Source organism: Heterodontus francisci, chromosome 34, assembly GCF_036365525.1.
Source record: "Heterodontus francisci isolate sHetFra1 chromosome 34, sHetFra1.hap1, whole genome shotgun sequence".
Lineage (NCBI taxonomy): Eukaryota > Metazoa > Chordata > Chondrichthyes > Heterodontiformes > Heterodontidae > Heterodontus > Heterodontus francisci.
In genome coordinates, this window is record NC_090404.1 from 11033113 (window position 1) to 11054597 (window position 21485).

General features: G+C 43.0%; 1 protein-coding gene across 1 annotated transcript; it reads right to left on the reverse strand.

The window, feature by feature from the left end:
* Positions 1 to 1125: 1125 nt before the first annotated feature.
* On the reverse strand, positions 1126 to 20855 carry LOC137348495 (zinc finger protein 664-like). The gene is made up of 3 exons (XM_068013796.1): positions 20788 to 20855; positions 13678 to 13989; positions 1126 to 1954 (listed from the first exon to the last, which is right to left on the reverse strand). The coding sequence occupies exon 3, from the start codon at positions 1589 to 1591 to the stop codon at positions 1169 to 1171; it is 423 nt and encodes a 140-aa protein (XP_067869897.1). The 5' UTR covers positions 1592 to 1954; positions 13678 to 13989; positions 20788 to 20855; the 3' UTR covers positions 1126 to 1168.
* Positions 20856 to 21485: the final 630 nt, after the last annotated feature.

Genomic DNA, 21485 nt, shown 5'->3' on the forward strand with positions numbered 1-21485 from the left:
TTGGTTATTTTCCAATCTAGCAGAACATTCCCCAAATCTAGGGAATTTTGGAAAATTAAACCAAATGCATCAACTATCTCATTAGCACCTTAGTCTGCTCCCATTCCAGCGACCTCATTTCATTTGAAATCTCCTTATTATCCATTATGAATTCCCCAGACTCACTCTCTATAGGACCAATGTTCACTTGGTTAACTCTTTTTAAAAAATCTATAGAAACTCTTACTATCTGTCTTTATATTTCTTGCTCACTTTCTCTCATACTCTAATTTTACCTTCCATATCAATCTTTTAGTCATTCTTTGCTGTTTTTTATATTCTGTCCAATCTTCTGACCTGCCTCCCATCTTTGCACAATTATAGGCTTTTTCTTTAAGTTTGATACTATCTTTAACTGTTTGTTAACCACGGATGACGGGTCCCACCCTTGGAATTTTTCTTTCTCATTGAAATGTATCTATTCTGTGTATTCAGAAATACCCCCTTAAATGTCATTATCCACGAGATCTGATTAGCTGAACGCTGACTGCAATTATATGATAAAGTATCTTTCATTTTATGCCAATTCATTGATCTAGTCTTATTTTATAGTTGATTAAATGTACTGACCAGAACTGTACACAGTTCTCCAGCTGTTGGGGTGTGAGGGGGGTGGGGGTTCTAACCAGTGCTTTGTACAGTTCCGGCATAATGTCCCTGCCCTTATGCTCTAGGTTCTAAAGGAAAGTATCCCATATGCCTTCTTGACCACCTTATCTACCTGTCCTGTTGCATTCAGGTATCTGTGGATGTGTACTCCAAGGTCCTTCTGTTCCTCTACAATTTGCAGGATCCCATCATCCACCTTGCCTTTTTTTGCCCTCCCCACATACATTATCTGACACTTCTCTTGGTTGAATTCCATTTGCCAATTTTCTGCCCACCTGACCAGTCCATTGATATCTTCCTGCAGTCTACAGCTTTCTTCCTCATTATCAACCACATGACAAATTTTTGTATCATCTGCAAATGTTTTAATCATTTAAGTATAATTATTGATATATACCATGAAAAGCAAGTGGCCGAGTGCTGAGCCCTGTGGAAACCTAACTGGAAACAGACTTCCAGTCAGGATTCAGCCCCGGATGTGAATAACAGCAGCAATAACAGCAGAATCCAATCCCTGCAGTCACTTGTGAACTTGCTGGTGTCTCAGTAGGTTGTTTGAATCAGCAAATCCCTTCCCACACACACAGCAGGTGAATGGCCTCTCCCCGGTGTAAGTACGTTGGTGTTTCAGCAGATCATGTTTACTTTTAAACCTCTTCTCACAATCAGAACATTTAAAGGGTCTCTTATCAGAGTGAACCCGCTGGTGTGTCTGGAGGTTTGATAAAATTTTAAACCCCTTCCCACATTCAAGGCAGATAAACGGTCTTACCCCAGTATGAACTCGCTGGTGTTTCAGCAGGTCGGAAGAATTAATGAGCCCCCTCCCACACACGGAGCAGATGAACGGCCTCTCTCCAGTGTGACTACGTCGATGAGTTTCCAGCTGGGATGGGGAACTGAATCTCTTCCCACAGTCTCCACATTTCCACGGTTTCTCCATGGTGCGGGTGTCCTTGTGTCTCTCCAGGTTGGATGATCAGTTGAAGTCTCGGCCACACACAGACCCGTTTACAGTTTCTCCCCGCTGTGAATGGGGTGATGATTTTTCAGAATGTGTAACTGGTTAAAGCTCTTTCCACAGTCAGTGCACTGGAACACTCTCACTCGTGTGTGTGTGTCTCGGTGCTTTTCCAGTCACACTGATGTTTGAAATCTTCTCCCACAGACAGAACAGAAAAACATTTCTCCTTCCACATTCAAAGTCCGATGATATTCAGGTCCTGATGAATCGAGTAACTCTGTCAGATCTTAACGTGATGTTAGGTTTGAGTTTGTCATCTACAAATCCTCTCCTCCTAATCCCCTGTAAAAAGAGATTACATAGAATGACACAGAATACACAGCACACAAGCAGGCCATTCAATCCAACTAGTTTTAGTTTTAGAGATACGGCACTGAAACAGGCCCTTCGGCCCACCTAGTCTGTGCCGACCATCAACCACCCATTTATACTAATCCTACACTAATTCCATGTTCCTACCACATCCCCACCTGTCCCTATATTACTCTGTACAGGTGTTTATACACCTCACGTGTCTGCCCCCATTCCATCTACCTCATTCCAGCCTTTCAGCAGTCCTTTCCATTCCCTTTTCTCTCAAGTTTTCACCTTGTTTCCTTTTGAAAGCATCTCAACTATTTGCCTCAACCACTTCCATGTTCTACCCACTGTCTGAGTAAAAAAAACCTCTCCTTATTTCCCTGTTGGATTTATCAGTAACTGTATTCACAGCCCCTAGATTAGGATTCACTCACAAGTGGAAACATCCTCTCCACGTCATAGAAATATAGAACTTGAGGAAGTGTGTGGCACAGAAAGAGGCCACTTGGCCCATCGTATCTGCGCTGTCCAAAAAAACAATCCACCCAGCTTCCAGCATTTGGTCTGTGGCCCTGCAGGTTACAGCACTTGTGGTGCATATCCAGACAACTTTGAAATGAGTTGAGGGTCTCTGCCTCAACTGCCCTTTTAGGCAGTGAATTCCAGACCTCTCCACCCAATGGGTGAAAAAAATTTCCTCAGCTCCCCTCTAATCTTTCTACCCTATGTAGCCTAGTCACTGACCTCTCAGCTAAGGTAAATAGGCCCTTCACCTCCACTCTATCCAGGCTCCTCACAATTGGGTACATTTCAATCAGATCTCCCCTCAGCCTTCTCTGTTCCAAGGAGAACAACCCCAGTCTATCCAATCTTTCCTCATAGCTGCATTTTTCCAGTCCTGGCAACATCCTCGTAAATCTCCTCGTACCCTCTCTATCCTATCTATAATGAGGTGACCAGAACTGCACACAGTCCTCATGTTGTGCCCTAACCAATGAGTTATACAGTTCCAGCATAACCTCCCTGCTCTTATATTCTATACCTTGGCTAATGAAGGAAAGGATTCCATATGCATTCTTAACCACTTAATTGACCTGTCCCTCACTTCCTCTACAGTTCTCAGTATTTTCCCATTAATCAAAAGCCTTGATAAAATCCATGTAGACCACATTAACTGCACTACTCATCAATCTTCCTTCTTACTTCTTCAAAAAATTCAATCAATTTAGTCAGACAAGATCTTCCCTTAACAAATCCATGATTAACCTGTGCCCTTCTAAGTGACAGCTTATCCTATCTCTCAGAATAGATTCCAATAATTTGCCCACTACTGAGGTTAGACTAACTGGCCTGTAATTATTTGGCCAATCCCTTGCCCCCTTTTTAAACAGAGGAACAACATTAGCAATTCTCCAATCCTCCAGCACCACACCTGTATCCAGTGAGGACTGGAAAATGATGGTCAGACCCTGTTATTTCCTCTCTGGCTTCTTTTAACAGCCTGGGGTACATTTCATCCAGCCCTGGCGATTTATCAACTTTCAAGGATGCTAATCCCATTAATACTTCCTCTCTCCCTATGTTTATCACATCCAAAACTTCACACTCCTCCTCCTTAACTACAATATCTTCATTGTCATCCTCTTTTGTGAAGACAGACGTAAAGTATTCATTAAGAACAATATCAACATCTTCCTCCCCTACATTGGTTACCTTTTTGGTCTTTTAAGGACCCTACTCTCTCCTTAGTTATCCTCTTACTCTTAATGTATTGATAAAACATCTTTGAGTTCATCTTGATTTTGCCGATATTCTTTCATGTTCCATTAGGGTTTACTCCCTTAGCCTTAGTCTCTCCTGAGACGCCCACGAGGCAGTGGGGTTGTTAGCTCCTATCCCTGAGCAGGGGCCCTAACAAGTAAACTGTGTGATTACATGGAGGGAGAGGGAAGGGGGTGCGCGAGGGTGGAAGGGGATGCAAGTGGAGAGGGGTTGGGGGGACGGGAGTGGGGGGTGCAAGGGGGGAGGGGTTGGGGGGGAAGGGTGTGTGGAACCCCTAAGGTGGTCATGTGTCATCTTTGGCATGTTTCCGGCAGTTCCTGCAGCCATACCAGTGCTAAAGGTCGGGCTCTGCACTCCTTTGGATCCCACTAGGAAGGCCTTGAGGGGGGTTTTGCCGCTTGGGCAACTCACAACCTCCATACATCCGCCCAGGCATGCGCCACGGAGGCACCCAAGATCACGTCGTTGGCACCAGCTGGTCCTCATCGTCACAAGGCGAGCCTCTATAAATAGTGTCCAAATCACACGCAGCTTTCACAGTGCGGGCTGCGACACCAACCACTCCCTGGTGTGCAACAAGGTTAGACTCAAACCAAAGAAGCTGCATCACTCGAAGCAGAAGGGTCGCCCGCGCATCAACACTAGCAGAATTTCTTATCCACAGCTGTTACATAAGTTTCTAAATTGACTTGAAAAAGCCCTTCAAAACACTCCTACAGGGGATGCAGAGACCAAGTGGGCCCACATCAGAGACGCCATCTATGACTCAGCCATGACCACCTTTGGCAAACGTGAGAGGCAGAATGCAGACTGGTTTCAATCTCACTTTGAAGAGCTGGAACCTGTCATAGCCGCTAAGCGCATTGCACTGCTGAACGACAAGAAAGCCCCCAGCGAGTTAACATCCATCGTACTTAAAGCAGCTAGAAGCGCTGCACAAAGAACAGCCAGGCGCTGCGCAAATGACTACTGGCAACACCTTTGCAGTCGTATTCAGCTGGTCTCTGACACCGGAAATATCAGAGGAATGTATGATGGCATTAAGAGAGCTTTTGGGTCAACCATCAAGAAGATCGCACCCCCCCCCCCCCACCCTTCAAGTCTAATTCAGGGGACACAATCACTGACCAACTCAAGCAAATGGACTGCTGGGTGGAGCTCCAGGGAAAATGTTGTCACTGAAACGGGACAGCTGCAGACTGCTTAATAGTAGCCTATTGTGGAACAACCAGCCTAACGGTCCAAGGAGATAGGGGGGATGAGAAGCTGCTGGAGTAAGAAGGTGAAACAAATTGATAAGGCAGTACACCAATCAGGCTCCGACACCAAGAAACTGCAGAAGTTAGTCGACCAATTGGGAACAAAGAGGGGGTGTCACTGATTTGTATGAAGAACTATAAGAAAGGCTTAATTTGGCGTGCAGGTGTTGTTGTTCACTATCTCTCCACATCCTTTATATCTCTGTATCTCTATCTCTCCACATCCTTCATATCTCTGTATCTCTATCTCTCCACATCCTTTATATCTCTGTATCTCTATCTCTCCACATCCTTTATATCTCTGTATCTCTATCTCTCCACATCCTTCATATCTCTGTATCTCTATCTCTCCACATCCTTTATATCTCTGTATCTCTATCTCTCCACATCCTTCATATCTCTGTATCTCTATCTCTCCACATCCTTTATATCTCTGTATCTCAATCTCTCCACATCCTTTATATCTCTGTATCTCTATCTCTCCACATCCTTTATATCTCTGTATCTCTATCTCTCTACATCCTTTATATCTCTGTATCTCTATCTCTCCACATCCTTTATATCTCTGTATCTCTATCTTTCTACATCCTTTATATCTCTGTTTCTCTATCTCTCGACATCCTTTATATCTCTGTATCTCTATCTTTCTACATCCTTTATATCTCTGTTTCTCTATCTCTCGACATCCTTTATATCTCTGTATCTCTATCTCTCGACATCCTTTATATCTCTGTATCTCTATCTCTCGACATCCTTTATATCTCTGTATCTCTATCTCTCTACATCGTTTATATCTCTGTATCTCTATCTCTCTACATCCTTTATATCTCTGTATCTCTATCTCTCTACATCCTTTATATCTCTGTATCTCTATCTCTCTACATCGTTTATATCTCTGTTTCTCTATCTCTCGACATCCTTTATATCTCTGTATCTCTATCTTTCCACATCCTTTATATCTCTGTATCTCTTTCTCTCCACATCCTTTATATCTCTGTATCTCTATCTCTCTACATCCTTTATATCTCTGTATCTCTATCTCTCCACATCCTTTATATCTCTGTATCTCTTTCTCTCCACATCCTTTATATCTCTGTATCTCTTTCTCTCCACATCCTTTATATCTCTGTATCTCTTTCTCTCAACATCCATTATATCTCTGTATCTCTTTCTCTCCACATCCTTTATATCTCTGTATCTCTATCTCTCTACATCCTTTATATCTCTGTATCTCTATCTCTCCACATCCTTTATATCTCTGTATCTCTTTCTCTCCACATCCTTTATATCTCTGTATCTCTATCTCTCCACATCCTTTATATCTCTGTATCTCTATCTCTCGACATCCTTTATATCTCTGTATCTCTATCTCTCCACATCCTTTATATCTCTGTATCTCTATCTCTCTACATCCTTTATATCTCTGTATCTCTATCTCTCCACATCCTTTATATCTCTGTATCTCTTTCTCTCCACATCCTTTATATCTCTGTATCTCTATCTCTCCACATCCTTTATATCTCTGTATCTCTATCTCTCCACATCCTTTATATCTCTGTATCTCTTTCTCTCCACATCCTTTATATCTCTGTATCTCTATCTCTCCACATCCTTTATATCTCTGTATCTCTATCTCTCCACATCCTTTATATCTCTGTATCTCTATCTCTCTACATCCTTTATATCTCTGTATCTCTATCTCTCCACATCCTTTATATCTCTGTATCTCTTTCTCTCCACATCCTTTATATCTCTGTATCTCTATCTCTCCACATCCTTTATATCTCTGTATCTCTATCTCTCCACATCCTTTATATCTCTGTATCTCTATCTCTCCACATCCTTTATATCTCTGTATCTCTATCTCTCTACATCCTTTATATCTCTGTATCTCTTTCTCTCCACATCCTTTATATCTCTGTATCTCTATCTCTCCACATCCTTTATATCTCTGTATCTCTATCTCTCTACATCCTTTATATCTCTGTATCTCTATCTCTCCACATCCTTTATATCTCTGTATCTCTCTCCACATCCTTTATATCTCTGTATCTCTATCTCTCTACATCCTTTATATCTCTGTATCTCTATCTCTCCACATCCTTTATATCTCTGTTTCTCTATCTCTCCACATCCTTTATATCTCTGTTTCTCTATCTCTCCACATCCTTTATATCTCTGTATCTCTATCTCTCGACATCCTTTATATCTCTGTATCTCTATCTCTCGACATCCTTTATATCTCTGTATCTCTATCTCTCGACATCCTTTATATCTCTGTATCTCTATCTCTCTACATCGTTTATATCTCTGTATCTCTATCTCTCTACATCCTTTATATCTCTGTATCTCTATCTCTCTACATCCTTTATATCTCTGTATCTCTATCTCTCTACATCGTTTATATCTCTGTTTCTCTATCTCTCGACATCCTTTATATCTCTGTATCTCTATCTTTCCACATCCTTTATATCTCTGTATCTCTTTCTCTCCACATCCTTTATATCTCTGTATCTCTATCTCTCTACATCCTTTATATCTCTGTATCTCTATCTCTCCACATCCTTTATATCTCTGTATCTCTTTCTCTCCACATCCTTTATATCTCTGTATCTCTTTCTCTCCACATCCTTTATATCTCTGTATCTCTTTCTCTCAACATCCATTATATCTCTGTATCTCTTTCTCTCCACATCCTTTATATCTCTGTATCTCTATCTCTCTACATCCTTTATATCTCTGTATCTCTATCTCTCCACATCCTTTATATCTCTGTATCTCTTTCTCTCCACATCCTTTATATCTCTGTATCTCTATCTCTCCACATCCTTTATATCTCTGTATCTCTATCTCTCGACATCCTTTATATCTCTGTATCTCTATCTCTCCACATCCTTTATATCTCTGTATCTCTATCTCTCTACATCCTTTATATCTCTGTATCTCTATCTCTCCACATCCTTTATATCTCTGTATCTCTTTCTCTCCACATCCTTTATATCTCTGTATCTCTATCTCTCCACATCCTTTATATCTCTGTATCTCTATCTCTCCACATCCTTTATATCTCTGTATCTCTTTCTCTCCACATCCTTTATATCTCTGTATCTCTATCTCTCCACATCCTTTATATCTCTGTATCTCTATCTCTCCACATCCTTTATATCTCTGTATCTCTATCTCTCTACATCCTTTATATCTCTGTATCTCTATCTCTCCACATCCTTTATATCTCTGTATCTCTTTCTCTCCACATCCTTTATATCTCTGTATCTCTATCTCTCCACATCCTTTATATCTCTGTATCTCTATCTCTCCACATCCTTTATATCTCTGTATCTCTATCTCTCCACATCCTTTATATCTCTGTATCTCTATCTCTCTACATCCTTTATATCTCTGTATCTCTTTCTCTCCACATCCTTTATATCTCTGTATCTCTATCTCTCCACATCCTTTATATCTCTGTATCTCTATCTCTCTACATCCTTTATATCTCTGTATCTCTATCTCTCCACATCCTTTATATCTCTGTATCTCTCTCCACATCCTTTATATCTCTGTATCTCTATCTCTCTACATCCTTTATATCTCTGTATCTCTATCTCTCCACATCCTTTATATCTCTGTTTCTCTATCTCTCCACATCCTTTATATCTCTGTTTCTCTATCTCTCCACATCCTTTATATCTCTGTATCTCTATCTCTCCACATCCTTTATATCTCTGTATCTCTATCTCTCCACATCCTTTATATCTCTGTATCTCTATCTCTCCACATCCTTTATATCTCTGTATCTCTCTCCACATCCTTTATATCTCTGTATCTCTATCTCTCTACATCCTTTATATCTCTGTATCTCTATCTCTCCACATCCTTTATATCTCTGTTTCTCTATCTCTCCACATCCTTTATATCTCTGTTTCTCTATCTCTCCACATCCTTTATATCTCTGTATCTCTATCTCTCCACATCCTTTATATCTCTGTATCTCTATCTCTCCACATCCTTTATATCTCTGTATCTCTCTCCACATCCTTTATATCTCTGTATCTCTATCTCTCTACATCCTTTATATCTCTGTATCTCTATCTCTCCACATCCTTTATATCTCTGTATCTCTCTCCACATCCTTTATATCTCTGTATCTCTATCTCTCTACATCCTTTATATCTCTGTATCTCTATCTCTCCACATCCTTTATATCTCTGTATCTCTATCTCTCGACATCCTTTATATCTCTGTATCTCTATCTCTCGACATCCTTTATATCTCTGTATCTCTTTCTCTCCACATCCTTTATATCTCTGTATCTCTTTCTCTCCACATCCTTTATATCTCTGTATCTCTTTCTCTGCACATCCTTTATATCTCTGTATCTCTATCTCTCTACATCCTTTATATCTCTGTATCTCTATCTCTCCACATCCTTTATATCTCTGTATCTCTTTCTCTCCACATCCTTTATATCTCTGTATCTCTATCTCTCCACATCCTTTATATCTCTGTATCTCTATCTCTCTACATCCTTTATATCTCTGTATCTCTTTCTCTCCACATCCTTTATATCTCTGTATCTCTTTCTCTCCACATCCTTTATATCTCTGTATCTCTTTCTCTCCACATCCTTTATATCTCTGTATCTCTATCTCTCCACATCCTTTATATCTCTGTATCTCTTTCTCTCCACATCCTTTATATCTCTGTATCTCTATCTCTCCACATCCTTTATATCTCTGTATCTCTATCTCTCTACATCCTTTATATCTCTGTATCTCTTTCTCTCCACATCCTTTATATCTCTGTATCTCTATCTCTCCACATCCTTTATATCTCTGTATCTCTATCTCTCTACATCCTTTATATCTCTGTATCTCTTTCTCTCCACATCCTTTATATCTCTGTATCTCTATCTCTCCACATCCTTTATATCTCTGTATCTCTCTCCACATCCTTTATATCTCTGTATCTCTATCTCTCTACATCCTTTATATCTCTGTATCTCTATCTCTCCACATCCTTTATATCTCTGTATCTCTATCTCTCCACATCCTTTATATCTCTGTATCTCTATCTCTCTACATCCTTTATATCTCTGTATCTCTATCTCTCCACATCCTTTATATCTCTGTATCTCTATCTCTCCACATCCTTTATATCTCTGTATCTCTATCTCTCCACATCCTTTATATCTCTGTATCTCTATCTCTCCACATCCTTTATATCTCTGTATCTCTATCTCTCTACATCCTTTATATCTCTGTATCTCTATCTCTCTACATCCTTTATATCTCTGTATCTCTATCTCTCCACATCCTTTATATCTCTGTATCTCTATCTCTCTACATCCTTTATATCTCTGTATCTCTATCTCTCTACATCCTTTATATCTCTGTATCTCTATCTCTCTACATCCTTTATATCTCTGTATCTCTATCTCTCCACATCCTTTATATCTCTGTATCTCTCTCCACATCCTTTATATCTCTGTATCTCTATCTCTCTACATCCTTTATATCTCTGTATCTCTATCTCTCCACATCCTTTATATCTCTGTATCTCTATCTCTCTACATCCTTTATATCTCTGTATCTCTATCTCTCCACATCCTTTATATCTCTGTATCTCTTTCTCTCCACATCCTTTATATCTCTGTATCTCTATCTCTCCACATCCTTTATATCTCTGTATCTCTATCTCTCAACATCCTTTATATCTCTGTATCTCTATCTCTCCACATCCTTTATATCTCTGTATCTCTATCTCTCTACATCCTTTATATCTCTGTATCTCTATCTCTCCACATCCTTTATATCTCTGTATCTCTTTCTCTCCACATCCTTTATATCTCTGTCTCTCTATCTCTCCACATCCTTTATATCTCTGTATCTCTATCTCTCCACATCCTTTATATCTCTGTATCTCTTTCTCTCCACATCCTTTATATCTCTGTATCTCTATCTCTCCACATCCTTTATATCTCTGTATCTCTATCTCTTGACATCCTTTATATCTCTGTATCTCTATCTCTCTACATCCTTTATATCTCTGTATCTCTATCTCTTGACATCCTTTATATCTCTGTATCTCTTTCTCTCCACATCCTTTATATCTCTGTATCTCTATCTCTCTACATCCTTTATATCTCTGTATCTCTATCTCTTGACATCCTTTATATCTCTGTATCTCTATCTCTCGACATCCTTTATATCTCTGTATCTCTATCTCTCCACATCCTTTATATCTCTGTATCTCTTACTCTCCACATCCTTTATATCTCTGTATCTCTATCTCTCTACATCCTTTATATCTCTGTATCTCTATCTCTCCACATCCTTTATATCTCTGTATCTCTATCTCTCTACATCCTTTATATCTCTGTATCTCTTTCTCTCCACATCCTTTATATCTCTGTATCTCTATCTCTCCACATCCTTTATATCTCTGTATCTCTATCTCTCTACATCCTTTATATCTCTGCATCTCTTTCTCTCCACATCCTTTATATCTCTGTATCTCTTTCTCTCCACATCCTTTATATCTCTGTATCTCTTTCTCTCCACATCCTTTATATCTCTGTATCTCTATCTCTCGACATCCTTTATATCTCTGTATCTCTTTCTCTCCACATCCTTTATATCTCTGTATCTCTTTCTCTCCACATCCTTTATATCTCTGTATCTCTATCTCTCCACATCCTTTATATCTCTGTATCTCTTTCTCTCCACATCCTTTATATCTCTGTATCTCTTTCTCTCCACATCCTTTATATCTCTGTATCTCTTTCTCTCCACATCCTTTATATCTCTGTATCTCTATCTCTCCACATCCTTTATATCTCTGTATCTCTTTCTCTCCACATCCTTTATATCTCTGTATCTCTATCTCTCCACATCCTTTATATCTCTGTATCTCTATCTCTCCACATCCTTTATATCTCTGTATCTCTATCTCTCCACATCCTTTATATCTCTGTATCTCTATCTCTCGACATCCTTTATATCTCTGTATCTCTTTCTCTCCACATCCTTTATATCTCTGTATCTCTTTCTCTCCACATCCTTTATATCTCTGTATCTCTATCTCTCGACATCCTTTATATCTCTGTATCTCTTTCTCTCCACATCCTTTATATCTCTGTATCTCTATCTCTCTACATCCTTTATATCTCTGTATCTCTATCTCTCCACATCCTTTATATCTCTGTATCTCTTTCTCTCCACATCCTTTATATCTCTGTATCTCTATCTCTCCACATCCTTTATATCTCTGTATCTCTATCTCTCCACATCCTTTATATCTCTGTATCTCTATCTCTCTACATCCTTTATATCTCTGTATCTCTTTCTCTCCACATCCTTTATATCTCTGTATCTCTATCTCTCCACATCCTTTATATCTCTGTATCTCTTTCTCTCCACATCCTTTATATCTCTGTATCTCTATCTCTCCACATCCTTTATATCTCTGTATCTCTATCTCTCTACATCCTTTATATCTCTGTATCTCTTTCTCTCCACATCCTTTATATCTCTGTATCTCTATCTCTCCACATCCTTTATATCTCTGTATCTCTATCTCTCTACATCCTTTATATCTCTGTATCTCTTTCTCTCCACATCCTTTATATCTCTGTATCTCTATCTCTCCACATCCTTTATATCTCTGTATCTCTATCTCTCTACATCCTTTATATCTCTGTATCTCTATCTCTCCACATCCTTTATATCTCTGTATCTCTTTCTCTCCACATCCTTTATATCTCTGTATCTCTATCTCTCCACATCCTTTATATCTCTGTATCTCTATCTCTCTACATCCTTTATATCTCTGTATCTCTTTCTCTCCACATCCTTTATATCTCTGTATCTCTATCTCTCCACATCCTTTATATCTCTGTATCTCTATCTCTCCACATCCTTTATATCTCTGTATCTCTATCTCTCCACATCCTTTATATCTCTGTATCTCTATCTCTCCACATCCTTTATATCTCTGTATCTCTATCTCTCTACATCCTTTATATCTCTGTATCTCTATCTCTCCACATCCTTTATATCTCTGTATCTCTATCTCTCCACATCCTTTATATCTCTGTATCTCTATATTTCTACAAGTTATTAATCTTTTCTCTCCCTCTCCATCTCTTCCAGCCTTTCACTCTGTCAATATCTCTGCCCTCTGCCCTCAGTTCCTATCACTGGTTCCTCGCTTCCTCTCTGTTTATTTCTCTCACTCAGTTCTGTCCTTCTCCCTGGATCTCTGGTTTGTGTGTCTCGGTACCTCGCACTGGGGGAGATTTGGACTCAGTGCCGTGGTGTTGTCCAGGTGATAATAAACCGGGATCCTGCTTTCCATCTCTCCCGGGTTTTACTCGCGTGATGTAAAAACAGCGGAAAGAAGTGGAACGGGCGGCCAGTTCACAACCACCCGGTCTGCACTATTGCACCAAGTCACAGGAGGGGGGGAGGGGTGGAAGGGGTACCTGTTCACAGAGGGTAACAAGACTAGTGAGAAACTGCGGGTGGGGGGTCCATACAAGCCCAGCCCCGCTGGTGTGGGCACAATACGGTTCGGAGACAGAAACAAGCTCACACAGTCCCACAACACATTTAAAATACCTGTTGAGCGAGATCGAGTTTAAAACCGGAGACCGTCACCAACCTGACTGTATCTGTCCAAACCAGGAGCAAAAGAGGGAGCAATGTCTCAGACCAGTCCTGATATCGCGTGAGGTCTGTCACTCAAACCACACTCCACCCAGCCCAGAGTGAGTCACCTTCCAGGTAGCAGTTTTCTGTGTCTCAGAACCTGTCTCCCAGTTATGGGAGAGTCCAAACTGAATCAGTCTGTAATGGACCCTGTGCCATGCGGCAGTCTCCTGAGTGAAGCCTCTTTCCCTGGGGAGCCGAGTGTAATGGCAGCTACCCGGAGATGATCCTTCAAGCAATTGAATTCACTGCAGATGCTGGAAATCTGAAATAAAAACAGAAAATGCTGGAATTACTGAGCAGGTCTGGCAGCATCTGTGGAGAGAGAAGCAAAGTTAACGTTTCAGCTCTGTGACCTTTCATCAGAACTGGCAAAGGTTAGAAAAGAGTTAGATTTCAAGCGAGTGAAGGGGAGGGTGGGGGAGAATAAAGGAGAAGGTTGAAGCTTTAATTCACTGACACACTAGTTTGGAAAGTATTGGACAGTTTCAGTGTGCCAGTTTTTGTGGCGCTTTTGGCTGTTAATTGAAAGGTTGGTGTTTCGAGCCCACCCAGGGACGGACTGTTTCACTGATTCTCTTCTCCTTCAGGGTTCATTTGCACACAGTTCTGGGTTGTCAGTGTGTGCTTTCCTGCAAGAACTGTTCCTCAAGCTTTATCAGCTCTGATCTTCTTTTGGTTCACACCTAATTAATTTCATTAATCTTAATTTCAAATAAAATGAGGAAAACAACAAATAAATCACCCAGACCGGATGGATTGTATCCCAGGTTGTTAAAGGAAGCCAGGGAGGAAATAGCAGATGCGCCGAGGATCATCTTCAAATCCTCACTAGATACAGGAGAGGTACCAGAGGATTCGAGGTGTGTGAATGTCGTATCATTGTTTAAAAAGGGTGCGAGGGATAGGCCAAATAATTATAGGCCGGTCAGTCTGACCTCGGTGGGGGGTAAATTGTTAGAATCTATTCTGAGGGACAGGATGACCCACCACTTAGAAAGGCACAGATTATTCAGCGATCGTCAGCATGGATTTGTTAAGGGAAGGGCATGTATTACTAACTTAATTGAGTTTTTTGAGGAAGTAACAAGAAGGATTGATGAGGGTAGTGCAGTGTATGTGGTCCACATGGATTTTAGTAAGGCATTTGATAAGATCCCACATGGCAGACTGGTCAGTAAAATCAAAGCCCATGGGATACAGGGGAATGTGGCAGATTGGATCTCGAACTGGCTCAGGGCCAGGAAACAAAGGGTGGTAGTGGACAGATTTTTTTGTGAATGGAAAGCTGTTTCCAGTGGTGTTCCACAGGGCTCAGTGTTGGTTCCCTTGCTGTTTGTGGTATATATTAATGATTTGGACTTAAATGTGGGAGGCATGATTGCGAAATTTGCAGATGACATGAAGATTGGCCATGTTGTTGATAGTGAAGAGGATAGCCTTAGACTCCAGAAAGATACCAATGGTTTGGTTGAGTGGGTGGAAAAGTGGTAAATGGAATTCAATCCAGATAAGTGTGAGGTAATGCATTTGGGGAGGGTAATTACAGCGAGGGGATATACAATAAATGGGAGGATGTTGAGAGGGGTAGAAGCAGTGAGAGGCCTTGTAGTGCATGTCCACAGGTCCCTGAAGGTGGCAAGACAGGTAGATAGACTGGTGAAAAAGGCATATGGAATGCTTTCCTTCATTGACCGAGGTATAGAATACAAAACTAGGGATGTCATGCTGGAGCTGTATAAAATACTGGTTAGGCCGCTGTTGGTGTATTGCATACAGTTCTGGTCACCACATTACAAAAGGTAATAATTGCTCTGGAGAGAGCACAGAGGAGATTTATAAGAAAGTTGCCAGGCCTCGAAAGTTATGAGGAAAGATTGGATAGACGAGGGTTGTTTTCCTTAGAACAGAGGAGGCTGAGGAGTGACTTAAAGTATTTAAAGGCTGCGTTTGCTGACAATGCAACCACTAGGTTGCGCTGCTGTGGCACATGCGCAAATGCAGCCTATGCCACTAAAACGTCACAGTCTGCAACTTCAGGCAGCTGCCAGGACTAAAGATGGCGTTGCTCAAATAATCACACCAAGGCAACATAACCTAAACACATGGCAGCACACAATGGCGGAAGAGAGAGAGCGAACGTGCCGGGGAGGCGGGGGGAGTGGAGCAGGCCGGGGATGGGGGGGGAGCAGAGTGGGCCGGGGACGGCGTGGGTGTGGGGGGGGGGGGTAGCGGGCCGGGGACGGGGTGGGGCGGGGGGGGGGGGTAGCGGAGCGGAGTGGCCGGAGAGAGCAGCGAGGGGGAGGGGGGGTAGTGGAGCGGAGTAGCCGGAGAGAGCAGCAAGGTGGGGGGGGAGGCGGTTAGCGGAGTGGAGTGGCCGGAGAGAGCAGCGAGGGGGGGGGGGGGGGGTTGGTAGCGGAGTGGCCGGAGAGAGCAGCGGGGGCGGGGGGGGGGGGTGGTTAGCGGAGTGGAGAGCCTGGAGAGAGCAGCGGGGGCGGGGTGGGGGGGGGGGGTGGGAGTGGAGCGGAGAGCCTGGAGAGAGCAGCGGGGACGGGGGGGGGGGGAGGGTTAGCGGAGTGGAGTGGCCGGAGAGAGCAGCGAGGGGGGGGGGGTTGGTAGCGGAGTGGCCGGAGAGAGCAGCGGGGGCGGGGGGGTGGTTAGCGGAGTGGAGAGCCTGGAGAGAGCAGCGGGGGCGGGGTGGGAGTGGAGCGGAGAGCCTGGAGAGAGCAGCAGGGACAGGGTGGGGGGGAGGGTTAGCGGAGTGGAGTGGCCAGAGAGAGCAGCGGGGGCGGGGGGGTGTTAGCGGAGTGGCCAGAGACAGCAGCGGGGGGGGGAGCGGAGCTTGACGCCTGGGTGAATACCTGTTAGCGTTGCATTGCTGTACACATAAAGCACATGCGCAGAGGCTGACCAGGTGCGTTGCCCGAAGATGACCACGTCACGCAATGACGTTATCGGCACATGCGCTAACCAGTTCTGGCAAGTGGGAACACAGTGCACACGCAGAGAGCAGGAGCCTGTCTGCACACGTGCGCAGCTTGGCGCAGCCTGATGATGTCAGTGGCTGGCTGTCTTGTCAGTAATCACTTTGTTATTTTAAATGGTACCTGGACATGCACCTGAACTGTAACCGGCAATGATGTGGACCAGGTGCTGGAAGGTGGGATTAAATTGGGCGGCTAGTTTGTTCGGCCAGCACAGGCATGATGGGCTGAATGGCCTCCTTCTGTGCTGTAATTTGTCCATGGTTCTAAATGTACTGTGTACTTACATCTAATCTATAGCTTTTACATTATGTTATAAGATTCAAAGAAACAAATGAAACTTGATTCTGTGAATGCACAATATGGGGCTATTGTACAGCTGTTATTCGGGAAAACAATTCTGAACACAGTGGACCATTTTAATGATGTTTTACCTGCATCAAATAACTTCATGTCTGATGTAAACTCAGGGTCCCTGGCTGTAATTGTTCCAGTCTAGCGCATGGATGAACTGCAACAATTGTTTATTCCCATCCGGCGCAAAAGTAAAACGGGAAAGGTAGCCAAACCATGGCTTACAAGGGAAATTAGAGATAACATTAGATCCAAGGAAGAGGCATATAAATTTACCAGAGAAAAACAACAGACCTGAGGATTGGGAGCAGATTAGGGTTCAGCAAAGGAGGACCAAGGGATTGATTAAGAAGGGGAAAACAGAGTATGAGAGCAAGCTTGCAGGGAACATAAAAACTGACTGTAAAAGTTTCTATAGGTATGTGAAGAGAAAAAGATTGGTGAAGACAAATATAGGTCCCTTACAGGCAGAAACAGGAGAATTTATTATGGGGAACAAAGAAATGGCTGACCAACTAAATGCATACTTTGGTTCTGTCTTCACAAAGGAGGACACAAATATCATATCAGAAATGTTGGGAAACACAGGGTTTAATGAGAGGGAGGAACTGAAGGACATCAGTAATAGTAGAGAAATGGTGTTGGGGAAATAGATGGGATTGAAGGCCGATAAATCCCCAGGGCCTGGTGGTCTGCATCCCAGAGTACTTAAGGAAGTGGTCATCTTCCAAGATTCTATAGACTCTGGAACAGTTCCTACAGATTGGAGTGTAGCTAATGTAACCCCACTATTTAAAAAGGGAGGTCGAGAGAAAACAGAGAATTATAGACCAGTCAGCCTGACGTGGGTAGTGGGGAAAATTCTAGAGTCCATAATCAAAGATTTTATAGCAGAGCACTTAGAGAACAGTGGTAGAATCTGACAGAGTCAGCATGGATTTACGAAAAGGAAATCATGCTTGACAAATCTACTAGAATTCTTCGAGGATGTAACAAGTAGAGTTGATGAGGGGGAGCCAGTGGATGTAGTTTATTTGGACTTTCAGAAGGCTTTTGACAAAGTCCCACATAAGAGATTAGCGTGTAAAATTAAAGCGCATGGGATTGGGGGTAGTGTATTGCGATGGATAGAAAATTAGTTGGCAGACAGGAAACAAAGAGTAGGAATAAACGGGTCTTTTTCTGAATGGCAGGCAGTGACTAGTGGGGTACCGCAGGGATTGGTGCTAGGACCCCAGATATTCACAATATATATTAATGATTTAGATGAGGGAACTAAATGTAGTATCTCCAAATTTGCAGTTGACACAAAACTGGTTGGGAGGGTGAGGAGGATGCAGAGAGGCTTCAGGGTGATTTGGACAAGTTGAGTGAGTGGGCAAAAGCATGTCAGATAATGTGGATAAATGTGAGGTTATCCACTTTGGTAGCAAAAACAGGAAGGCAGATTATTATCTGAACAGCTATAAACTGTGAGAGGGGAATATGCAACGAGACCTGGGTGTTCTCATACACCAGTCGCTGAAGGTAAGCATGCAGGTCCAACAGGTGGTAAAAAAGGCAAATGGTATGTTGCCCTTCGTAGTGAGAGGATTCGAGTACAGGAGCAGGGATGTCTTGCTGCAATTATACAGGGCCTTGGTGAAGCCACACCTGGAATATTGTGTGCAGTTTTGGTCTCCTTATCTGAGGAAGGATGTTCTTGCTATAGAGGGAGTGCAGCGAAGGTTTACCAGACTGATTCCTGGGATGGCGGGACTGACGTATGAGGAGAGATTGAGTCCGTTAGGATTATATTCGCTGGAGTTCAGAAGAGTGAGGGGGGATTTCGTAGAAACCTATACAATTTTAACAGGACTTGACAGGGTAGATGCAGGAAAGGTCTTCCTGTTGGTGGGAGAGTCCAGAACCACTTGTCATAGTCTAAGGATACGGGGTAAACCTTTCAGGACTGAGATGAGGAGAAATTTCTTCACCCAGTGAGTGGTGAGCCTGTGGAATTTGCTACCACAGAAAGCAGTTGAGGCCAAAACATTGTATGTTTTCAAGAAGGAGTTAGAGATAGCTCTTGGGGCGAAAGGGATCAAAGGATATGGGGGGAAAACGGGAACAGGTTACCGTGTTGGATGATCAGCCATGATCATAATGAATGGCGGAGCAGGCTCGAAGGGTCGAATGGCCTACTCCTGCTCCTATTTTCTATGTGTCTATTTCTGAATGTATTATTGTGTATCTGTGTTGTGTATAAATGTATTTCTGTGTAAATGAAAAGTAAGAGAAATAGAGAGAAAGTAGTTTTCGAACGAAGACAGGTTCAGCTGAAAAAATGAACGAAGAACAGACACAGATCTGTAAGCAGCAGAGTTATGAAATAGATTTATATCCAGCATAAAAAGACAAAGTTATATCCAAATTAACACCAATATCTTCAATTATATCTGCAGTGGCTGCAAAAGTGGCAAGTGCCGCTCTTTGGTGATCGAGAGGTTAGAATCCAACGCTCTCACTGCCACAATCTGGCTTCGATTCCCGGCGAAAGAAGTCATTCTTACAAAGCAGTTTAACTGTTCAGATGAAGGGCAATTGTTTTCATCATAGTCAATAAAACAATAACACACTGCAGGAAATGTATCTCAATTGACCAGGGACCTTTCCCGTGTCAGGTGAAACTGATATCCGCCACACTACATAAACATCTAACCAGTTGGTCTCAGCTCAGAGAAAGTGTTGAAGAAGAAGGTGAAATACTGAATCCTCTGCACTCACTCACTCAAACAAACATTTCACTGTTCCAAATCACACGGGAAAAAATATCCATTACAAAGTCATTAAACTGAAGGAGTTTCCGAATTTCCTTCCCTGAATCTTCGGAATGAGATCACTCTCATTGGGATCCATTTGGATGGAAACCGGCCGCCCTCCGCCTCCGGGAAACGCCATTCTAATCATGACGATGGGGCGAGTTTTGTTTGGAAAGTGGGTTTCGCCTCATCTCAACCGCACCTTCTCAAAATCACGTTTCAAGGATGTGAGATTCTTGGACAAATTCACCATGTTTTAGCTCTGACAAGAGAAGCTGGACAGGGATTGACAAGAACTAGCACTGCGGGACAGGGATACACAGAAACATAGAAAATAGGAACAGGAGTAGGCCATTCGACCCTTCGGGCCTGCTCCGCCATTCAAAAAAGATCATGGCTGATCGTCTAATTCAGTACCCGGTTCCCGCTTTCTCCCCATATCCCTTGATCCCTTTGGCATTAAGAAATACATCCATCTCCTTCTTGAATATATTTAATGACTTGGCTTCCACTGCCTTCTGTGGTAGAGAATTCCACAGGTTCACCACCTTCTGAATGAAGATATTTCTCCTCCACTCGGTTCTAAATGGCATACCCCAGTGCAGAGTGCAGATTTACAAGAATGTTGTCAGAGCTTGAAAGTTGCTGCTCTGGGGAAAGATTGAATTGGCTAGGGTTGTTTTCCTTAGAACAGAGGAGTGATTTAATTGAGGTGTACAAAATTCTGAGGGGCCGTGATAGACAGGAAGGACCTGTTTCCCCTAGCAGAGAGGTCAATTACCAGGAGGCACAGATTTATGGTGACTGGTAGAAGGATTAGAGGGGATATGAGGAAAACCTTTCACCCAGAGGGTGTTGGGTGTCTGGAATTCACTGCCAGGAACGGTGGTGGAGGCAGAAACCCTCAATTCTTTGAAAATGTACCTGGACATGCTCCTGAATTGCTGTAACCAGCAAGGCTATGGACCAGGTGCTGGAAGGTGGGATTAGATTGCGCGGGTACGGCACGGACACGACGGGCTGAAGGGCCTCTTACTGTGGTACGAAAGAAGAACTGAAAATAAGGTCCATCCCAGCTTACAAAAGATTTGTTTTTACAAACAAACGACATTGTGTAATGTCCTATTCGGGAGTGGCGTCCATCTTTCTGCGGGGCGGCGATGCTTCATGTCGCCTGGTTTAATCGCGTTCGTGCAGATTTGCTCCGAACAAAGATGGCGACGATGGTGGGGGCGGGGTTTGACGATTTCAGCCCGACCGCAGCAGCTGCGCGTGCGCGAGTGGCGGTTATCGGTGGATTTTTTTTTCCGCTTCGAGAAGTTTGAACAGTTAACGGTCGCCGGTGTTGCCATGGCTGCGGGGGCGGGGGCGGGGGCGGGGGCGGGGGCGGGGGCGGGGGCGGGGGCGGGGGCGGGGGGCCTTGGTAACGGCGCGCGTCGGCACAGGTGGGTCATCGAGCTCAGTAGCGGCAGGTGAGCGGCCAGGAGCAAGGCCGCGGAGAGAGCCTGTAGCCGTCTCCTGGGGAGGACACCACTTTGACAGGGGTCACCCAAAAACACTGAAACACGGGGATTTTAATGTCACAGCCTTTGAGGGGGAGGCAATGGGTGCGAGAAAACCTG

Coding starts and splice junctions, on each gene's coding strand:
- LOC137348495 (XM_068013796.1), bottom strand. CDS start 1,591: ATGGAGAAACCGTGGAAATGTGGAGACTGTGGGAAGAGATTCAGTTCC.